Source organism: Salvia miltiorrhiza, chromosome 3 (assembly GCF_028751815.1).
Source record: "Salvia miltiorrhiza cultivar Shanhuang (shh) chromosome 3, IMPLAD_Smil_shh, whole genome shotgun sequence".
NCBI lineage: Eukaryota > Viridiplantae > Streptophyta > Magnoliopsida > Lamiales > Lamiaceae > Salvia > Salvia miltiorrhiza.
In genome coordinates, this window is record NC_080389.1 from 58,433,074 (window position 1) to 58,450,907 (window position 17,834).

General features: G+C 35.7%; 1 protein-coding gene across 1 annotated transcript; it reads right to left on the reverse strand.

The window, feature by feature from the left end:
• Positions 1–313: 313 nt before the first annotated feature.
• Positions 314–1,890, reverse strand: LOC131014791 (uncharacterized). The gene is made up of 2 exons (XM_057942880.1): positions 1,621–1,890; positions 314–1,533 (listed from the first exon to the last, which is right to left on the reverse strand). Exons 1-2 carry the CDS (start codon positions 1,669–1,671, stop codon positions 772–774), a joined length of 813 nt encoding a protein of 270 aa, XP_057798863.1. The 5' UTR covers positions 1,672–1,890; the 3' UTR covers positions 314–771.
• Positions 1,891–17,834: the final 15,944 nt, after the last annotated feature.

The window sequence follows — 17,834 nt, forward strand, 5'->3', positions numbered from 1 at the left end:
TATTTTGATTCATATAATGTCGCACATCTTTTATAAGCATTGTGTGAACAAAAAACTAAACATTAATTCTTTTTTATTCTTCATTAATATTTTATTCTTATATTTCTGAAATTAAATCTTACAAAATACATAAAAAAAAAGTTCAAAGTTTAATTCATTCCTTTTCCCCTTTAATTTTATAGTAAGGACGACTAAAACTAATAAATAAGGTTTTAATTTCATATAATTTGTAAACTATATATGTGCTCACGTAGGAATTGAAGAATTTTTAAATAATTGTGACATTACTAAAGCAAGAGAAAATGAAATAATATAGTAAAAGCAACGACTTTAATTAATTAGACTAAAACAAAGCCATCTTCCATATGATGACTGCTGGTCTACAACATCATAATTAATCTAGAAAAGATACACTGATCTATATATCATTCCCTAAATCCTTACAATATTCTCCACCAATTTGGAGAATTTTGCAGCATCCCATTTTCATAATCCATATCATGGGGCCAAATTAGACGACTAACTATAGTAGGAATATTAACTCATCAAAGTCTCTATCCCAAATCAAAACCTCAAAAGTTCAACTCCCTCTCTCTCTCTCTCTCTCTCTCTCTCTACAATTAGTTCAAGAACCTAAAACAAACCAGTAAAATGTACAAACTTTAATTGGTAGCTAGCTATCTCCACCACCATCACCATCACCATCACATCCCACGGCGATGATGATGAATTTCGAAAATCCCATAATTAAAATTGGAGACTCTTCGACTCCTAACACAACTCTAAGAAATTGGTGCGAATTTTGTGGTTAATTGGCGAACAAATTTTTTGATATTTTGAGGTGGGAGAGAAATCAGAGGCTTCCCTGTTCAACATACCCCTCTTGTTAGTGAATCCTCCGCCACTCGTAGTAGGGCTGATGAGGCAAGAATCTTGGTGCCCATGCACGAGTTTCGACCTCGGCGACGACATCGTCACCGGCGGAATGTCGCCGGAGCTGAGCTGCGGCGGCGGGTGCTGCCACTGGGGGAGCGGCCCGGCCAGGAGGAGCGTCTGGAGGAGCGGCCCGGCTTCCATGACGGCCTGCAGGAACTTGCCCTGCTCCGGCAGCGCCTTCTTGATCGGCACTCTGTCGGTCACATCCTCTGCTGCAGGCTGCGACGGAATTATAAGCGGCAGACTGTCCTTGCTGCCATGAGACGCGACGACTAAGCTGTCGTCGCAGTCTGACGGGCAAAGTGCATTGTTTTCATCCTCATTACTAGTCGTGCCGCTCGAGATTGGACAGTCTAGTGGTTGTTGCTTCGAGGAGTGTGCCTGGATTTGGGTTCGTTGGAAAACCAACTGTTTTTCCAAGGAAAGTCGTTGGTATTTCGTCTCGAATTCGTCCCTCTCTTTGATGATCTTGGCTAGCAAGCCCTTCAGTTGGGCAATCTCGTCGTCTTTCCTCGAAATCTCCTCGTGGGACGCGATGACCGCGGCCTCAAGCTCCAGAGTCGAGTAGAAGAGCGACTGCTTCAAATCCTCGACCCCCTACAAAACAAAAATGAGCTATTCAGAACTCGACTCGAAAAGCAGAAAGCAGTTTCAAATTACTCCAAGTGGGATATAACCTCATACCTCTTCTTGAAAGTAGTAAGCCCAGCTAAGAGGACTGCATTGTTCTTCCATTTTGGTTAGGTATGTTTGTTGGAGTAGCAAAAAGAAAAGAGCACCACAAAGGGAAATGTTAATGAGGTTGTTTTCCACTTTCTTATAAGGTTTTCGAGTAGTTGCTTCTTCTCTTTCTTTTTTATTTTTTCAAATTTCTTTTATAAATATATATCTTTTGCTACTTTTGTGTGGTCATGGGACATATGGTTGGAGAGAAACAGAAAAGGCCAAAAGCATGAAAAGTCAGGTGCCTAGTGCTTAGCTTTATACTACTAGATTCTTAGTACACGAGGACCGTTTACTGTGAAAGATATTGTCAGATTTTCTCACTTACATAAATAATACTTTCTCCGTCCAACTCCAATAGACTCATTTTTCTTTCTGGATAAAAAAATTATACTTAATTGGTGAAGACCACACCACTTTATTACCATTTTTCTACTAAAAAGTAAGTTTTCTTAATCTCCGTGTCCAAAAGAAGTGAGCCTATTGGAGTGAGATGGAGGGAGTATACTTGAGCTTCTCGTTTTAGCCTTGTCTTTAATGTAAATTATTTCGTTGTTTTTAGTTTTTTTATTTAATTAGTAAAATAGTAAGTTGATCAACTTGAACATTTATTTAGGATGAGGATTGAGGAGTAAAAATCAATAAAAAGGAATCTGAAATGGGGCAGGGGTTTGGAGTGTGAATCCAGTGATTAAGGTTGGGGGTTTATGTCCCCCTTCTTTATGATTCTAGTGAAATTCCTTTTTCCTATCGAATCTCCTATTGGTTCTTTTGGGATTTGCAATATTTGCACAAATAGTTGTTATTTTATTTGCCGGTGTTTCAAATACTCCCTCCGTCCCGCGAAGCGTGACCCACTTTCCTTTTTGGGTTGTCCCACGAAGCTTGACCTGTTTCTAAAAATAACAAAAAATTTACCCTTTATTCACCTTTTCACTTTTCCACCTACCACACTTAACACACAAAATATCAATTTCTTAATTCCCGTGCCGAAAAGAAATGGGTCACGCTTCATGGGACGGAGGGAGTATTTGATGTATATGAATGTGTATCAACATATTATGGGGAAATGTGTAGTCTTTATATATGTAGGATAGTATTTTTTGGGTATTTTCTCAAATTAAATAGTGCTTGTCGGAATTAAAGAAAAAGGTTGATCCGAATTGAGTTGGATTGGCTCGTCTATTTAAACGGGGGAGATATGTAAATGAGATTATGAAAATATGAGATTAATGTGGGCCAAACTTGAGATCTAGAAGTTAAAAGTAATCCCATGTAAACGATTTTTTGATGAAAGAATGTGCCAAGAAATGTTCTCATTTTGTCACACACACACATAATGTATGTATATATACAAGAGAATTTATATATCATACACTATTAGTGATCATCTATTATGAACACGGTTAATGTTTAGTTCACTTTATAATTTTTTTAAATTTTTTATAATTAAATGGGATCGTCAAATTTATATATTAACAAAAACAAAATTCTCATTTATTATTTTTGTTCATCGTTTTGAAGTCAAAAGGGAATATCGAATAGAACAAATTAGCTTTGACCTCTTATGAAATTTATAAATGTGTTAGTCCGGATCGGATACAATAAATATGGTATAAGAAAAAAAGAAAAAGAAAAAGAAGAAGATTACAATCTACTGTGATGTCCCAGATATTTTACAATTGTATAGTGGTATTAATTGTCTTTTATTTTTGTTTTGGAAGTACATTATTTTTTGTGAACAGAGAAGATTTGTCCGTATTTTACCCAAGATCCCAAAATAGTTAACCTAAACCCCAACTGTCTTCCATTATCCGTTATAGATTCTCAACTTTTTCTTTCACTATTGAGTTCGTGAAGATGCATGGCTCCCGCAACTCGTGCGGAATTCTATCTATTCCATTATTATGTTTTAATTAATCTCATATTTTTATTTTATTTGTTTATACATGAAAAATATTAGTACTATATTTTATAGTGTAGACTGCTGAAATAGAATATAACATTGATTATAAATAGAAAATTAGATGATCCACTAATAATGTTTGGAATTACTGTAGTTGAATTTTCACATCTACTTTAATTATATGCTAAATTATCTAAAATAATTCAAACTAACGACTTACTTCAAAAATATATCATATTCAATAATACTCATACTTTTATATTTTATCTTGATCTAGCCTCTAACTATTTTCACTGACAAAACCGGGCCATTAATTTCTATTGATTGCGCATAGACTGCTAACATTAGGGGCGGATCTATTCAAGGGCTGCACTGGGCTTATCCTATATATATATAATATATTTAGCTTAATATCTGCATAGCCCAGTCCAGCCTCTAAAAAAATAAAAAAAATCTTTAACATAATAATGAAAACTAATTTATTTTTATAGAATATAGATTATTTTCTAAAAAAATGCTTAGATATAGCTCTTTATCTACTTTCAATATACCTATTATTGGATCAATAGAAAAAATACAACTATTTATTATATTATGTGACTTAGACAGAAAAAAATTGTATGAATTTTTCAAAAAAAAATTGGCTCGGGGGAACCTCCATGCAATGCCTTCAAGTTTAGCCCCCTTATCGAGAAATTCTGAATCCGCCCCTAGCTAACATAGTATCTACGTGGATGCTTGATGATAGACAATTAGTGTAAATGTGACGATAATAGTATTTGCACGATCACTAGAACTTAATGATTTTGATAGGAAAACTCTATATTGTTCAGATTATGTTAAAAAAATTGAAAATTTGAGTAATATTTTGATATTTTTTTTGGGATAAGTTTATAGTTTGAGATAATTTAGCCTTTAATTACATTGTAAATTTAAAATCTTAGCAGGGACTCTTTCTTGGGGTATGAACATAGATAAAATACAAATTTGTGAAAATGACATCTAAATAAAACTAATACTTTATGTTGTCTTCCTATTTTTTGACCGTATATAGAACTCTGTAAAGTTTGATTTTGAGGCACCTGAGATTGGTAGTTACTCGTTTGAGTCAAGAGTCAAATTATTTGAATTGGTAAAAAATATTCATTTATTTGAGATTTAAAATTCTAGAATTTTGACATCCGGTTTCGAAACCTGTCGAAAATGAATTTCAAATATTCTTATATTTTCTGATGCACAATTGTAGCCACAGAAATAGTTTGTCGTCTAGCGAGAAAAAGAAAAGTCATTATGGAGTAGATTGTTGACATATATATTTTCACTGTCGACTTTAGAATTTTTAAGAGGCATTTTGTTTATGATAAATTGACAGGTAAATTTAAATATTGCATCATGATATATTTAAAATTGAGATTTTTTATTTTAGACATTAAGAAATTTACTATTAAATCAACACACACATATTTTAATATGCGTTTTTAATTAATATGAAAGTCATTCTAAAAGTTTAAATCCATAATTACATACAAAATATTTTTTTTTCGTCTAATTGTTCTCTCACACTTTCGACCTAATAAAAGGAGAAATATTTTATAAATTGAGTTGCACTTTTCATCGTCGGTGCAAAATATTTTTTTTATGAGTATTAATTGTTTTGTTACATATTATGTAAAATCCAAAGTCTGGATCATAAAACATTAATTTTAATAAGGTTTTATATACTTTAAAGTAAAAAAGGAGCATGTAAATTTCAATTTTGAATTAAAAAACTACTAGCTTAAATAGCCATGTACAAATCACAAGTTAGTCGATCATACAACACTTGATATTGGCTAGATAGCCGTGTGTTTGCTTTTTATCCCACATTTGGTGTGATAATATTATTCCTCCTTGAAGTGAAAACAAGAAAAGAAAAATGGTGTTTGTGTAAAATGTGGAATAAGAAAACAAACATTTAAAGGCATAAATTTTTGTTATCCCTCCATTTAGAGGGATAAAAAGCAAACACACCCTAATAGTATTTCGAGTAAGAGTAACTTATGAGTTGGCTTTGGGTCTTTCTGAGTGAATGGAGCGAGCAGGAGAGAGCGAGTGGAGAGAGGTAAGGAGGAGAAGGGTAGGTCCACCCCGTCCCGAGCGTTTTCCGGTGAGGCAGTCACACAACCCTAACTCTAGGTTTCACTCTAAGCCACAGACAGCAGGTCTTCGGAATGGACAGGGTTCGAGCGAAAACATAGTCACCTTCTTCTTCAACAATTTTCCGGAGGGTATTTGGTTAGAAACTTTATCAAGAAGCTTCAACTCGATTGGCAAAGTCGTGGACATTTTCTGCCCAAAAAAGAAAGACATCAAAGGAAAGCCTTTCGGTTTTGTGCGGTTTGAGAAGAGTTCGGAGAAAGATCGCTTGCTGATAGATCTTAACAACATTTGGTTTGGAAGCTTCAAGCTGAGAGCTTTTATCCCGAGATTTGAAAGGCAACAGCGGGACGCTGTGCTCAGTAAGGAAGGAGGGGAAGTCTCCCGGGCAAAAAACAACACCAAGTCAGAAGCAACAAGGATACGGAGCCTCAGTGTTCCAACTAGAACAAAGGAATTCGGAAGAACTTACGCGGAAGCTCTTGGGGGGGCCAACCAAAAAGCGGAACCTCCTGCAGATCCTATTTTCGGCTTCAAACCAACTGAAGAGGAGAAGGAGTGGTTGAGGAACGCATGCACTGGTTATGTTAAAACAGATTTTGATTGGAACGAATTCGAAGAAGAGATTAACAGCGAAAGTAATTCACTGCTTAAGGTCTCAACTATGGGTGGGAACCTAGTGCTCATTCAAAGTTTGAATGAAACACCGGCTCAAGAAGTACTGAAGGAACTAGATGAATGGACAAAGTTCTGGTTTGAATGGCTTCGACCGTGGTCGTATGTTGATGTCAATTCTCAAAGAACGACATGGACTAAATGGTTTGGCGTTCCTCTTCAGGCTTGGAATACGAGATTTTTTGAAACTTTGGGTGCTCGGATGGGAATGGTGCTGAAAGTTCACGACAAAACTAAGGGGAGAGATCGCCTTGACGTTGCCTTTATTCAGATGTCTACAGGAGTGGCCTTGTTAAACAAGACCTTTGAATGCAATATTGATGGTGCACACTTTAAGGTGCGTATCGAGGAGATGGGTGATCAACAACCTTCGGATGAAGCTTTTCTGGTGAATGAAAACTCAGATCTTGAGGAAGTTAGCGGATCGGAGGAGGAGGCGGAGGAAGGCGACCCGATTTTTTCGACAAACGCCCAAATCGGCGGTGGCCAGAATGAAAAAAGCGTTTCAGATTCCGAATCGCTACAGTTTCCAGAAGCAACATCAATTCTGGAAAGGAGCGCCGCCAACGGTTCTTCTCCCGATAAAGAGCGCATGCGCATAGGTAACTCCCAATCTCTGGAGACAAAAATCCCTGAAACGGCTCTTCCAGATTTTAATTATTCGGGGGACACTTTGGAGATTCCTAGAAAAAGAGGGGACATCCATATTGGTCACCGGGAAAACTTTTCTTACCCAAAAACTAGCGCTGGGCCAATAACTCCCCCAAGCAGGCCCCAAAGCCCAATTCCAAGCCCAAATGAAGCTGATGGAATTATTTGCGCAGTGGGCTGGGATTCTGATCAACAACCCAGCTGTTCTCTGCTTGGACCTGGACCGGGAGAGGTAGAGGCCATTGGGCTGCAAACAAATGAAGACCCCTATTTCAATGATGAGTCAGATGTTATTCCAAGAAGAGAAAATTTTATTGCGACGGGAGGATGCAACACTTTTCACAAGAAGAAAAAGGGGGGCGAGGCAGTCTTCAAATTTGGCATCCATCGTTTCCTCCAGCCAAGAAGTAAGAGATTCAACCCTTCTCTGCAGAGTAGAAATAAAATGAATGCTTCTGATCTGCTCATTACGAACCAAGAAAATGGTACGGGGAAGGAAGGGAATCCAGGCAAAGAAGGAGCCGATCTCGACCCAGAGGATCCGAACCCTCCTCCAATTTCTCAAAACCTGGAGATTGGTTTGAAAATTTGGGATTTTGGGAAGGATATTGGGTTACAAAGTAACTTTGATGATTCTGTTATGGCTTCTCTTTTAATGAAAGATGGCAGTAAGGAAAAAGAAGAGGAGCGGCTTAATATGGTTAATCAATGAGGGTTATCTCTTATAATATTCGTGGGCTGGGGAGTAAGATCAAGAAGAGAGAAATTCGGGAACTCATACAGCGTCAGGAGACAGATTTTTGCTTTTTGCAAGAAACCAAGCTCGAAAATCTGAATGATTTAGATCTCAAAAGCATAGGAGGGCCAGTCTGTTCGGGTTTTGCGTGCCGACATGCCGAGGGAAGATCTGGGGGCATTCTCTCCATTTGGAACCCATCAATCTTTTCTTCCTCAAGCCATTGGGACCTCCCGGGAGCGCTCATAGTGAATGGTTGGTGGACCGCTGGTAATCCACCGGGATGCATGGTGAACGTCTATGCTCCACAAGGGTCGCAGGATAGAGAAGAGCTTTGGGATAAATTGGGAATGGTGGTTAGACAGAATCGAGATAGCTGTTTGTGTATTGTAGGGGATTTTAATTCTATTAGGCATGAAGATGAAAGGATGGACAGAGGATCTCAATTCTCGTCAAGGGACCTTCAAGCTTTTGATAACTTCATCAAAGTTAATGACTTGGTCGAAATTCGCTTGCACGGAAGGAGTTTCACCTGGTACCAGCCAAACGGTCGCTGCAAAACAAAACTTGATCGCTTTTTAGTCAACGGGAAGTGGCTGCAAACTTGGCCCCATTCAAAGGCGAGAGGCCTACAAAGGACAATTTCAGATCATTGTCCGATTGTGATGGATACAAAGGTGGTCGATTGGGGTCCGAAGCCGTTCCGCTTCATCAATGCGTGGATAAATCATCCTGATTTCGAGACGGTGGTGAAAAACTCTTGGCAAAAGGATGGTTTTATTGGCTGGAGCTGTTTTAGGTTTAAGGAAAAGCTAAAGAGGTTGAAACAGGATCTTAGAGAATGGAACAAAAAGAGCTTTGGTTTGATTGAAACAAACATTATCAATCTGAAAGAGGAGATTCACATGCTCGATATGATTGATGACACTTTGGGTTTGGTTGAGGCAGAAATAATCAAGAGGAACGAAGCAGCGGCGAATTTGATCATTCAATTGAAGAACAGAGATAGCCTCCTTTCTCAAAAATCAAGAACAAAGTGGCTGAAGGATGGAGACATCAACAGTGGTTTTTTTCACAAAGTCATCAATGGAAGAAGAATCAAGAATGAAATCTCAGGTCTCACGGTGAATAACGTGTGGATCGAAGATCCAGAAGCGGTCAAAAGGGAAGTCAGAACTCACTTTGAAGGTCAATTCAGAGGGAGACATCGGGTGCGACCACTTCTTCCGGTGGACTTTGTCCAGAATAGACTTCCGGACAGCACTAGAGCATGGTTGGAATCTCCGTTTTCTGAGGACGAGATCAAAGTAGCGGTGTGGAACTGTGAGGGAGGGAAAAGCCCCAGCCCCGATGGCTTCAACTTCAGCTTCATGAAGAAATGTTGGGGAATTATTAAAGGGGACCTCCTGGAGGTATTGACAGAGTTCTATGAACATGGGAAAATTGCAGGAGGTTGCAATCCCTCTTTTATTGCCTTAATACCTAAAAAAGAAGGCGCATCTGAATTGAAGGATTTCAGGCCCATTTCCCTTATCAACTGTATGTACAAAGTTATCTCAAAAGTTCTCGCCTCAAGGTTGAAGCAAGTTTTGCATTTCATTATCTCCGAGTGCCAAAGCGCCTTTATTGAAGGCAGATATATCCTTGACGGAGTTATCGTGTTCAATGAAACCATCGAAGAAGCTAAGAGGAGGAAAAAAGGTATCTCTTTGTTTAAAATTGATTTTGCAAAGGCTTATGATACTGTTGATTGGGACTTTTTGGATACAATGCTTTTGAACATGAACTTTGGATCAAAGTGGAGAAGGTGGATTTCTGGCTGTTTGCGCTCAGCTTCTGCTAACGTTCTGGTCAATGGTAGTCCCTCAGGCGAGTTTTTTCTCGAGAGAGGTCTCCGGCAAGGCGACCCTCTTTCGCCGTTCCTGTTTCTCATTGTGGCGGAAGGGCTGAATTTACTTGTGGAAAGGGCGGTCCGAAAGGATCGTCTGGAACCGGTCTCAGTTGGAAATGGAGCTCTGAAAATTTCCCATCTCCAGTACGCAGATGATACGATACTGTTGGTCTCTGATAGGAAAGAAAACGCTTGGGCATTTAAATGTATTCTGAAGCTTTTTGAACTCCTTTCGGGCTTGAAGGTGAACTTCGACAAAAGTAAGTTTGTGGGAATTGGAATTGCGGACTCTTTGTGTGAAGAAATGGCAAATATTCTTGAATGCCATGTTGGTGCTTTGCCAGTTAATTATCTGGGCATAAAAGTTGGGAAAGGCTTGTCTCGAACAGTTGAGTGGAATTACCTGGTGGAGAAGATCAAGAGAAGAATTGGTAAGTGGAATAACCGAAAGATCTCTTTTGCAGGGAGAGTCACTTTGCTTCGATCAGTAGTTCTCTCCATTCCGATATATCAACTCTCATTCTCCCTCCTCAATAAGAGCGTGTTATCTCAAATCCGAGCCATTATGAGTGTCATTTCCTGTGGGGGGGAGGGACTGAGGGGAAAAAGATTCATTGGGTCAGGTGGGAAGAATTATGCTTAGAATCTGATTCTGGGGGGCTGGGGATTAAGGACTTGGAGTGGTTTAATATGGCCCTTATGACAAAGTGGCTGTGGCGCTTTCTTACAGAGAGGGAGTCTCTGTGGGTACGCGTTATTAGAGCATGCCACTGCGAGATTTGCTGGGGAGGAGGAGGTTTTTGTTTAGAAGGGAAGAGAATAGTTAGACCGGGGTGGTGGAAGAAGGTGTTGCGCCTGAGTTGGGGGGAGAGCGGTAAATGGCTGAGAGATAATTTGGTTGCCCATATTGGGGACGGTGACACTTTCTCATTCTGGGATCAATGTTGGATTGGGGAGAAATGTTTGAGAGATCTCTTCCCTAGATTGTTTCACATTAGTAATAATCAAGGTGGTTCAGTTAAGAGTATGGGAGCTTGGGTAGAGGGCGTGTGGGAATGGAAGCTTGGGTGGAGCCGGGAGTTGAGAGGGCGAGAGGTTGATTCTTACCAAAATCTGTTATCTTGTATCAAAGATGTTGTTTTTTCTGCAGGTAAACCTGATGGTTGGAGGTGGAAAGCAGATAAAAACGGCGCTTTCTCGGTCAAATCCGCTTACACCACGTTAAGCAAGGCAACAAGAATCACCTCACATGGCGACTTTAACCAAGACTTCTCAGCTATTTGGAAAGCCCCTACACCGTTCAAAGCGAAAACCATGGCCTGGAGATTTTTGAAGGGACGACTCCCTACTTGTGACAACCTCATCAGAAGGCAGGTGTCTATCCCGACGGCGGATGCCCTCTGCATGTTCTGCAAGAAGGAGACTGAGTCAACAGAGCACCTTTTTTTCCTTTGCCATGTCTCGGCTGAGATATGGTCTGACATCCTTCTTTGGATTGGGAAGCAATCGACCCTTCATCATTCGGCGTCTGATCACTTTCGTGCGTTCAGAAACCTTGGAGAAAGGAAGGATATCCCATTACTTTCTGGTATTTGGCTTTGTGTTATCTGGTTGATGTGGAAGGGGAGGAATGAATGCAAATTCAGCCAGGCCAAGTGGAACAAAGATAAACTGATGCTGGACATTAAAGCGAGAGTGTGGAGTTGGAAGGTGGTTTACAAGGTGGCAACTCTTTCTGAGGACTTCAGGAGCTGGTTCTCGAACGTAGGTCTCCATCCCTAGAGCCTACGCTCATGAGGTTCTCTGCCTCTTGCTTCCTTTGGTCTGAAACCTTGCTGTCGAAACGAATGCATACCTTTCCTGGAAGCAGCAATTTCTTGATCTTTTGACTGTGAGTTTGGTTGGCTGCTGGGGTGGAAGTAATCTCTCCTGAATCTGCTCTGTGGCTCTTTAGGGAAGTGGCTTTCGCCTGCTGTCATTTTTTTTTTTTTGCTGCAAGCTTTTCTCTCCATTTGGTGATTTTTTTGTTTTCGTCTGCTGTTATGCCTTTCTTGGCACTGTTTCTTTCTTGGTTCATAAAGGCACTTCTGGTGCCTGTCTTTCTCAATAAAATGATACCTTTCCTTATCAAAAAAAAAAAAGAATGGCTCACGGGTAGCCAGCGCCGATTTTTCTCCTAGTAAAGAGAAAGAAAGGACTCACGTGATATTAGTAATACTAGCTAGATAAATTTCCTAGTAGATAAAGAAAGGAGTAATACTTGTTTTTACTTGATGTGAATTTAACCTAGATTTGGTGTGTATGTACTTACTCCGTCTCAATTATATAGATTCATTAGATTGATTGAATTTTGCATAGGATTTAAGAAAATTATTGCAAAAGAAAAATATATAAATAACTTTCTGGTACGTCCATATTTATCTTTTAACAAATTATTGATGTTAAAATTTATCAAAGAATTAAATAGGAAATGTTAGTAATTAAATGAGTTAATGCATAACTTTTATGGAACATCTAAAAATGGAAAAGGCATATATCAGTATTATCATTTGGACGAAAAACCGCCAAGAATTTATTTGACCGGTCAAAGAGGTAGAATGGGTTAAATATTCTATCTTTTGTTTTTAAAATAATGTGTTGTTGATTTGGTTATTTTCATTTGGGATGTTTGATCACTTACATTCATTTATGGACAACGTGATATTTCGTTGGACAATCACATTAGCATTACTTAATTAAATATAAATATAAAATTCTCCAAATGAAATAAGTTAATTAACATTCATTATTTATATGGTAATACATAAATCAATGTTGCGTCATCGGTATTATTTCCTAGCCAATTGATAGGTGGTTATTCTGGCTTCGTTTGGATTATATATTGAAACAAGATACACTATCTACTTACCACGTTGTACTTGCATGAATCTACATGGTTCTTTCTTGATGAGAGAAGTTCTTTAAAGTTTAATTTTTTATTTCCGACGCTCTGCATTTATTTATCTTGTTATATATAATGACATAATTTGATACGAAAAGAAACAAAGCTACTTTCTTATAAAACGTATACATGTCGAATTGCATAAACCTATCACACGTCTAATATCGCTATTCAATAATAAGATCAATTTGACAAATAATTAATTTATAAAATAGATTGCTATGGAGAGACTCATATAATTTTGAGCTATATAGAATAAAACTGAAAAATATCGATTTATTTTGGTGTATTTAATCTAGATTCATATATTACTTTTCACAAAAACTTAAATGAGCGCCGCCTAAAAGTTGCGCTCACAGAATGCGCGCAAATCCCTTTCCCAGTCAAAAATTCAATGAATACTATTTGTCTTAGGAAATGACACTTTTCAACCTAAATACAACTAGCTAGCTATATCCATGGCGTTTCCCAACCATTTATCGCAAGAAATGGCTCTCCAGCATTTCGGCGACGATCACTTGCCGGATAATTCATCAGTTCTCCGGAATATCCTCCCCGACGGGAAGCCGACCGACCACCACCAGCGGCCGCCGACCTGGCTCAACAGCGCAATCCTTCGGCAGCCTAATCACGCCAATTTCCTGAATCTACACACCAACTCCGACTCATCCTCGCCGGCTTCCAACAATCAGTGGCTTTCCCGCTCGATTCTGCAGCGGAACAATAACGTGAGCGAGGTGTCGGGCGACTCGATGATGGAATCGGCGGCGGCGGAGTACAAAGTACTCTCTTTATCTTATGCAGGTTGATCTTAGTGAATAGAGAATTTGTGACTATTATTATATTTTCTCTTGAAATGACTAGCTCAAATTTAAGGGTGCTCCACTGTTCTATATATAGCTTAAGCATGTCACTGTGGATTGTGGTCAAGGTGTTTGTTAAAATGTCTCAATGAATAAAAAGTTGAATAAATAGTGTTATTTATTAAGTTCAATAATGTCATTTACAAATATTTCAAGTGTCATTTACTATTTTTGCTCATGCATGCGTATCTTGAACTCCAAGTGCAGAAGAGAGTGTCAATGGAAGCAAAGATTCAGATGAGTGTGAAAAGAATGCTTCTTAGTAAACAAAAATGACACTGTTTAGCTTAGTAAAAGACACTTTTAATATATCTAAATGACACCATTTTTCTTTCTTGGTAGATAACATTTTTTTCTCGATAAATGACATCATTTGCGTTAATAAATACTACTGTATTTATATTTAAATGGCACTTTTAATATATATATTTAAATGACACTATAATATTGAAATTGACATGATAACATTTTAAATGATATTTGGTATAATTGACACTATAAGGTTGAAATTGACACTATTTGGATATGCAAATGACACAATAAGATTGTAATTGACGCTATAACATTTTAAAGGACACTATAAGATTGTAAATGACACTATACAATTTTAAATGACACTATAACATTTTAAATAACACTATAAGATTGTAAATGACACTACAACATTTTTTTTTTTGAAACGAATGACACTATAACATTTTAAATGACACTATAACATTTTAAATAACACTATAATATTGTAAATGACACTATAACATTTTAAATGACATTATTCTCATATACAAATGACACTATAATATTTTAAATAACACTATAAGATTGTAAATGACACTATAATATTTTAAATGATATTATAATATTTTAAATGACATTATTCTCATATACAAATAACACTATAACATTTTAAATGACAATTCGTACAATTGACATTATAAGGTTGAAATTGACACTATAACATTTTAAATGACACTATTAGATTGTAATTGTCATTTGAAATGACACTTAAAATGACACTTTGAAATTTAGAATGACACTTCAACACTTCAAATGACACTTGAAGAATGTCATAGTGTCATTTTTAAATCTTGTAGTGTCATTTGAAATGTCATAATGTCATTTTGAATTGTTATAATGTCATTTGAAATATCATAGTGTCATTTGAAATGTCATAGTGTCATTTAAAATGTAATAGTGTCATTTGAATTCTCCAAGTGTCATATGAAATGTCATTTTGTCATTTGAATTCTTCGAGTGTCATTTGAAGTGTTGAAGTGTCATTCGAAATGTCATAGTGTCATTTTAAGTGTTGAAGTGTTATTTGTATTCTTCTAGTGTCATTTTAATTCTTCAAGTGTCATTTCAATTCTTCAAGTGTTATTTGATGTGTTGAAGTGTCATTTGAAATGTCATAGTGTTATTTGAATTCTTCAAGTGTCATATGAAATGTCATTGTGTTATTTGAATTCTTCTAGTGTCATTTGAAATGTCATAGTGTCATTTGAAATCTTGTAGTGTCATTTGAATTGTTGAAGGATTCAGGTTTAGAGTTTAGATTTCAGGTTTAAGGTTTAGGGTTTCATTTGAAATGTCATAGTGTCATTTGAAATCTTGTAGTATCATTTGAAATCTTCTAGTGTCATTTGAATTGTTGAAGTGTCATTTAAAATGACATAGTGTTATTTGAAATCTTGTAGTATCATTCGAAATGTCATAGTGTCATTTGAAATGTCATAGTGTCATTTAAAATGTAATAGTGTCATTTGAAATATCGTAGTGTGATTTGAAAGTTTGTAATGTCATTCGGAATGTCATAGTGTCATTTGAAATCTCGTAGTGTCTTTTGAAATGTCATTTGAAATCTTGTAGTGTCATTTAAAAGGTCATAGTGTCATTTGAAATATCGTAGTGTCATTTAAATGTCATAGTATCATTTGAAATATCATAGTGTCATTTGAAATCTTGTAGTGTCATTTAAAAGGTCGTAGTGTCATTTGAAATGTCGTAGTGTCATTTGAAATCTTGTAGTGTCATTTATATACTACATACTTAAAAGAAAGAAACTACAAGTATTAAAAGAAAAAAAACTACATACTTAAAAGAAAGAAACTATAGAAACTTATAGAAGAAAGAAAGTACAAGTAAAAAGAAAGAAACTATAGAAAAAAAATAAAGAAACTATAGAAATGAAATGATAAAAATAAAGAAACTATATAATTTAAATCTGAAAAAACAAAAAGAAAGAGAAAAAATGCGTATATATATATGTCAAAAAAGTGAGAAAAATGTTAAATGAAGAAAGAAACTACATACTTAAAAGAAAGAAACTACAAGTATTAGAAAAAAGAAATACTTAAAAGAAAGAAACTATAGAAATAAAATAAAAAAATAATAATTAAAAAATTGAAACGAAAAAGAAAAAAGAAGAAGACACTATATTTATATCTAAAGGACACTTTTAATATATCTAAATGATACTATTTTTCTTGGTAAATGACACCATTAATATGTAAAAAATACTTTAAACACAAAGAATAAAAATATTAAAAATCATGTTTGTTGAAAAGAAATTACACTATAACATTAACACTAATTTTGTTAATAAAAAACACTTTAAAAATACTATAACATTGACACTATTTTTAGTGGTAAAAAACACTTCAAAACAAAGAATGAAAATATTAAAAATAATGTGTAGGGAGCTGGGATTCGAACCCAGCTATAACACTTCAAAACAAAGAATGACACTATTTTCAGTGGTAAAAAACACTTCAAACACAAAGAATAAAAATATTAAAAATCATGTTTGTCGAAAAGAAATTACACTATAACATTAACACTATTTTTGTTAATAAAAAACACTTTAAAAATACTATAACATTGACACTATTTTTAGTGGTAAAAAACACTTCAAAACAAAGAATGAAAATATTAAAAATAATGTGTAGGGAGCTGGGATTCGAACCCAGCTATAACACTTCAAAACAAAGAATGATACTATTTTTAGTGGTAAAAAACACTTCAAACACAAAGAATAAAAATATTATGAAAATATTAAAAATAATGTGTAGGGAACTGGGATTCGAACCCTCAACCCAGTGCCTACACATAGACCCAGCCGCCCAAACCACTGCGCTACCTCCTCAATTGTTAATAATTTCATTCAAATTTTATAAAACTAGTAATAAAGTCATTGCAATTTTTTTTTTAAATATAAATTGGAGCCGGATCTCGGGTCCGACCCGACCCAGACCCGCGCTCACATACTGCGCGCAGAAATAAGCCGGCGCTCATGTAAGTGCTTCTCATTACTTTTTCATATTTCACTTTCATCAATGGACGTGATCAGCTGTATTAAATGACATCATATATGACAATATAACACAAAATTGTAACACGAGGAATCATACCGAATCCTAACATATTCATCTAATGGTTACACTTATATAATATATGAAAAGAATCAGTATTTGTGAACTGGGGAAGAGACTACAATCACTCGTTTTTTTATAATATGAAAAATAATATTGTCCTTTATGATATCTCTATGAATTAATAAAATAAAGCATAATCAGAGATAAGATTATTTTATGACACAAGATGCAATATCTATATACATAGAAGGACCCTGCATATCTACGAGTCGATTATTGCTAATATCACGCCATTTTCGAAGGGAATCGACAATTCTTGTTATTTTTTTTGGAAAATAAGAGGTATGAAATCTATCTGAAAAAGGTGAAAGTTTACTTATATATCTTGATTTAGGATTTTTGATTTTCAACAAAAGATCACATTTCTTCCTAAGTTCACACCCTTAAAATTGAATTCTTCAGAAAACAAAGATAACTGAACTCCAACAAAATGAAGGAATATTAAAGCTGAAAAAAGGGATTGTTAAACATGCATGTAATGATTACAAACATCTGATTTTTAGGTCTTTTTCCTGTGAGTATATGCTCATGTTTTTCCCCCCTTTTTTGACTATCATAGGATACAAACAAAATGGAAAAAAGTGGGAATTATAAGATCAAAAGTAAATTAAATAAACATTAATTGAAGAATTAATATTTCAAGTAGCACTTAATTAATTAATTAATTAATTAATTAATTATACAATAAATCTATGTAGTCACATTATGGCCACCCACACACTAATATAATAAGGATAATCTTGATTTATTTAATTTATTTTTTTAAATAAAAATAGGATTTAGTTATTTTATTATATTCTCTACATTGTACTTATTTTTTAAATTTTTTGTTGCATTTTTTATTTTAAATTTATTTTTTAATAAAAATAAAAAAATATATCAAAAAATTGTAAAAAAATAACTATAATGTAGAGAATATGATAAAATAACTAAATCTTATTTTTA

Excerpts from the sequence above, each read along its gene's own strand:
- LOC131014791 (XM_057942880.1), bottom strand. The coding sequence starts at position 1,671 with ATGGAAGAACAATGCAGTCCTCTTAGCTGGGCTTACTACTTTCAAGAA. Across the intron at positions 1,534-1,620 it reads CTTACTACTTTCAAGAAGAG|GGGGTCGAGGATTTGAAGCA; the intron begins GTATGAGGTTAT and ends TTTGTTTTGTAG.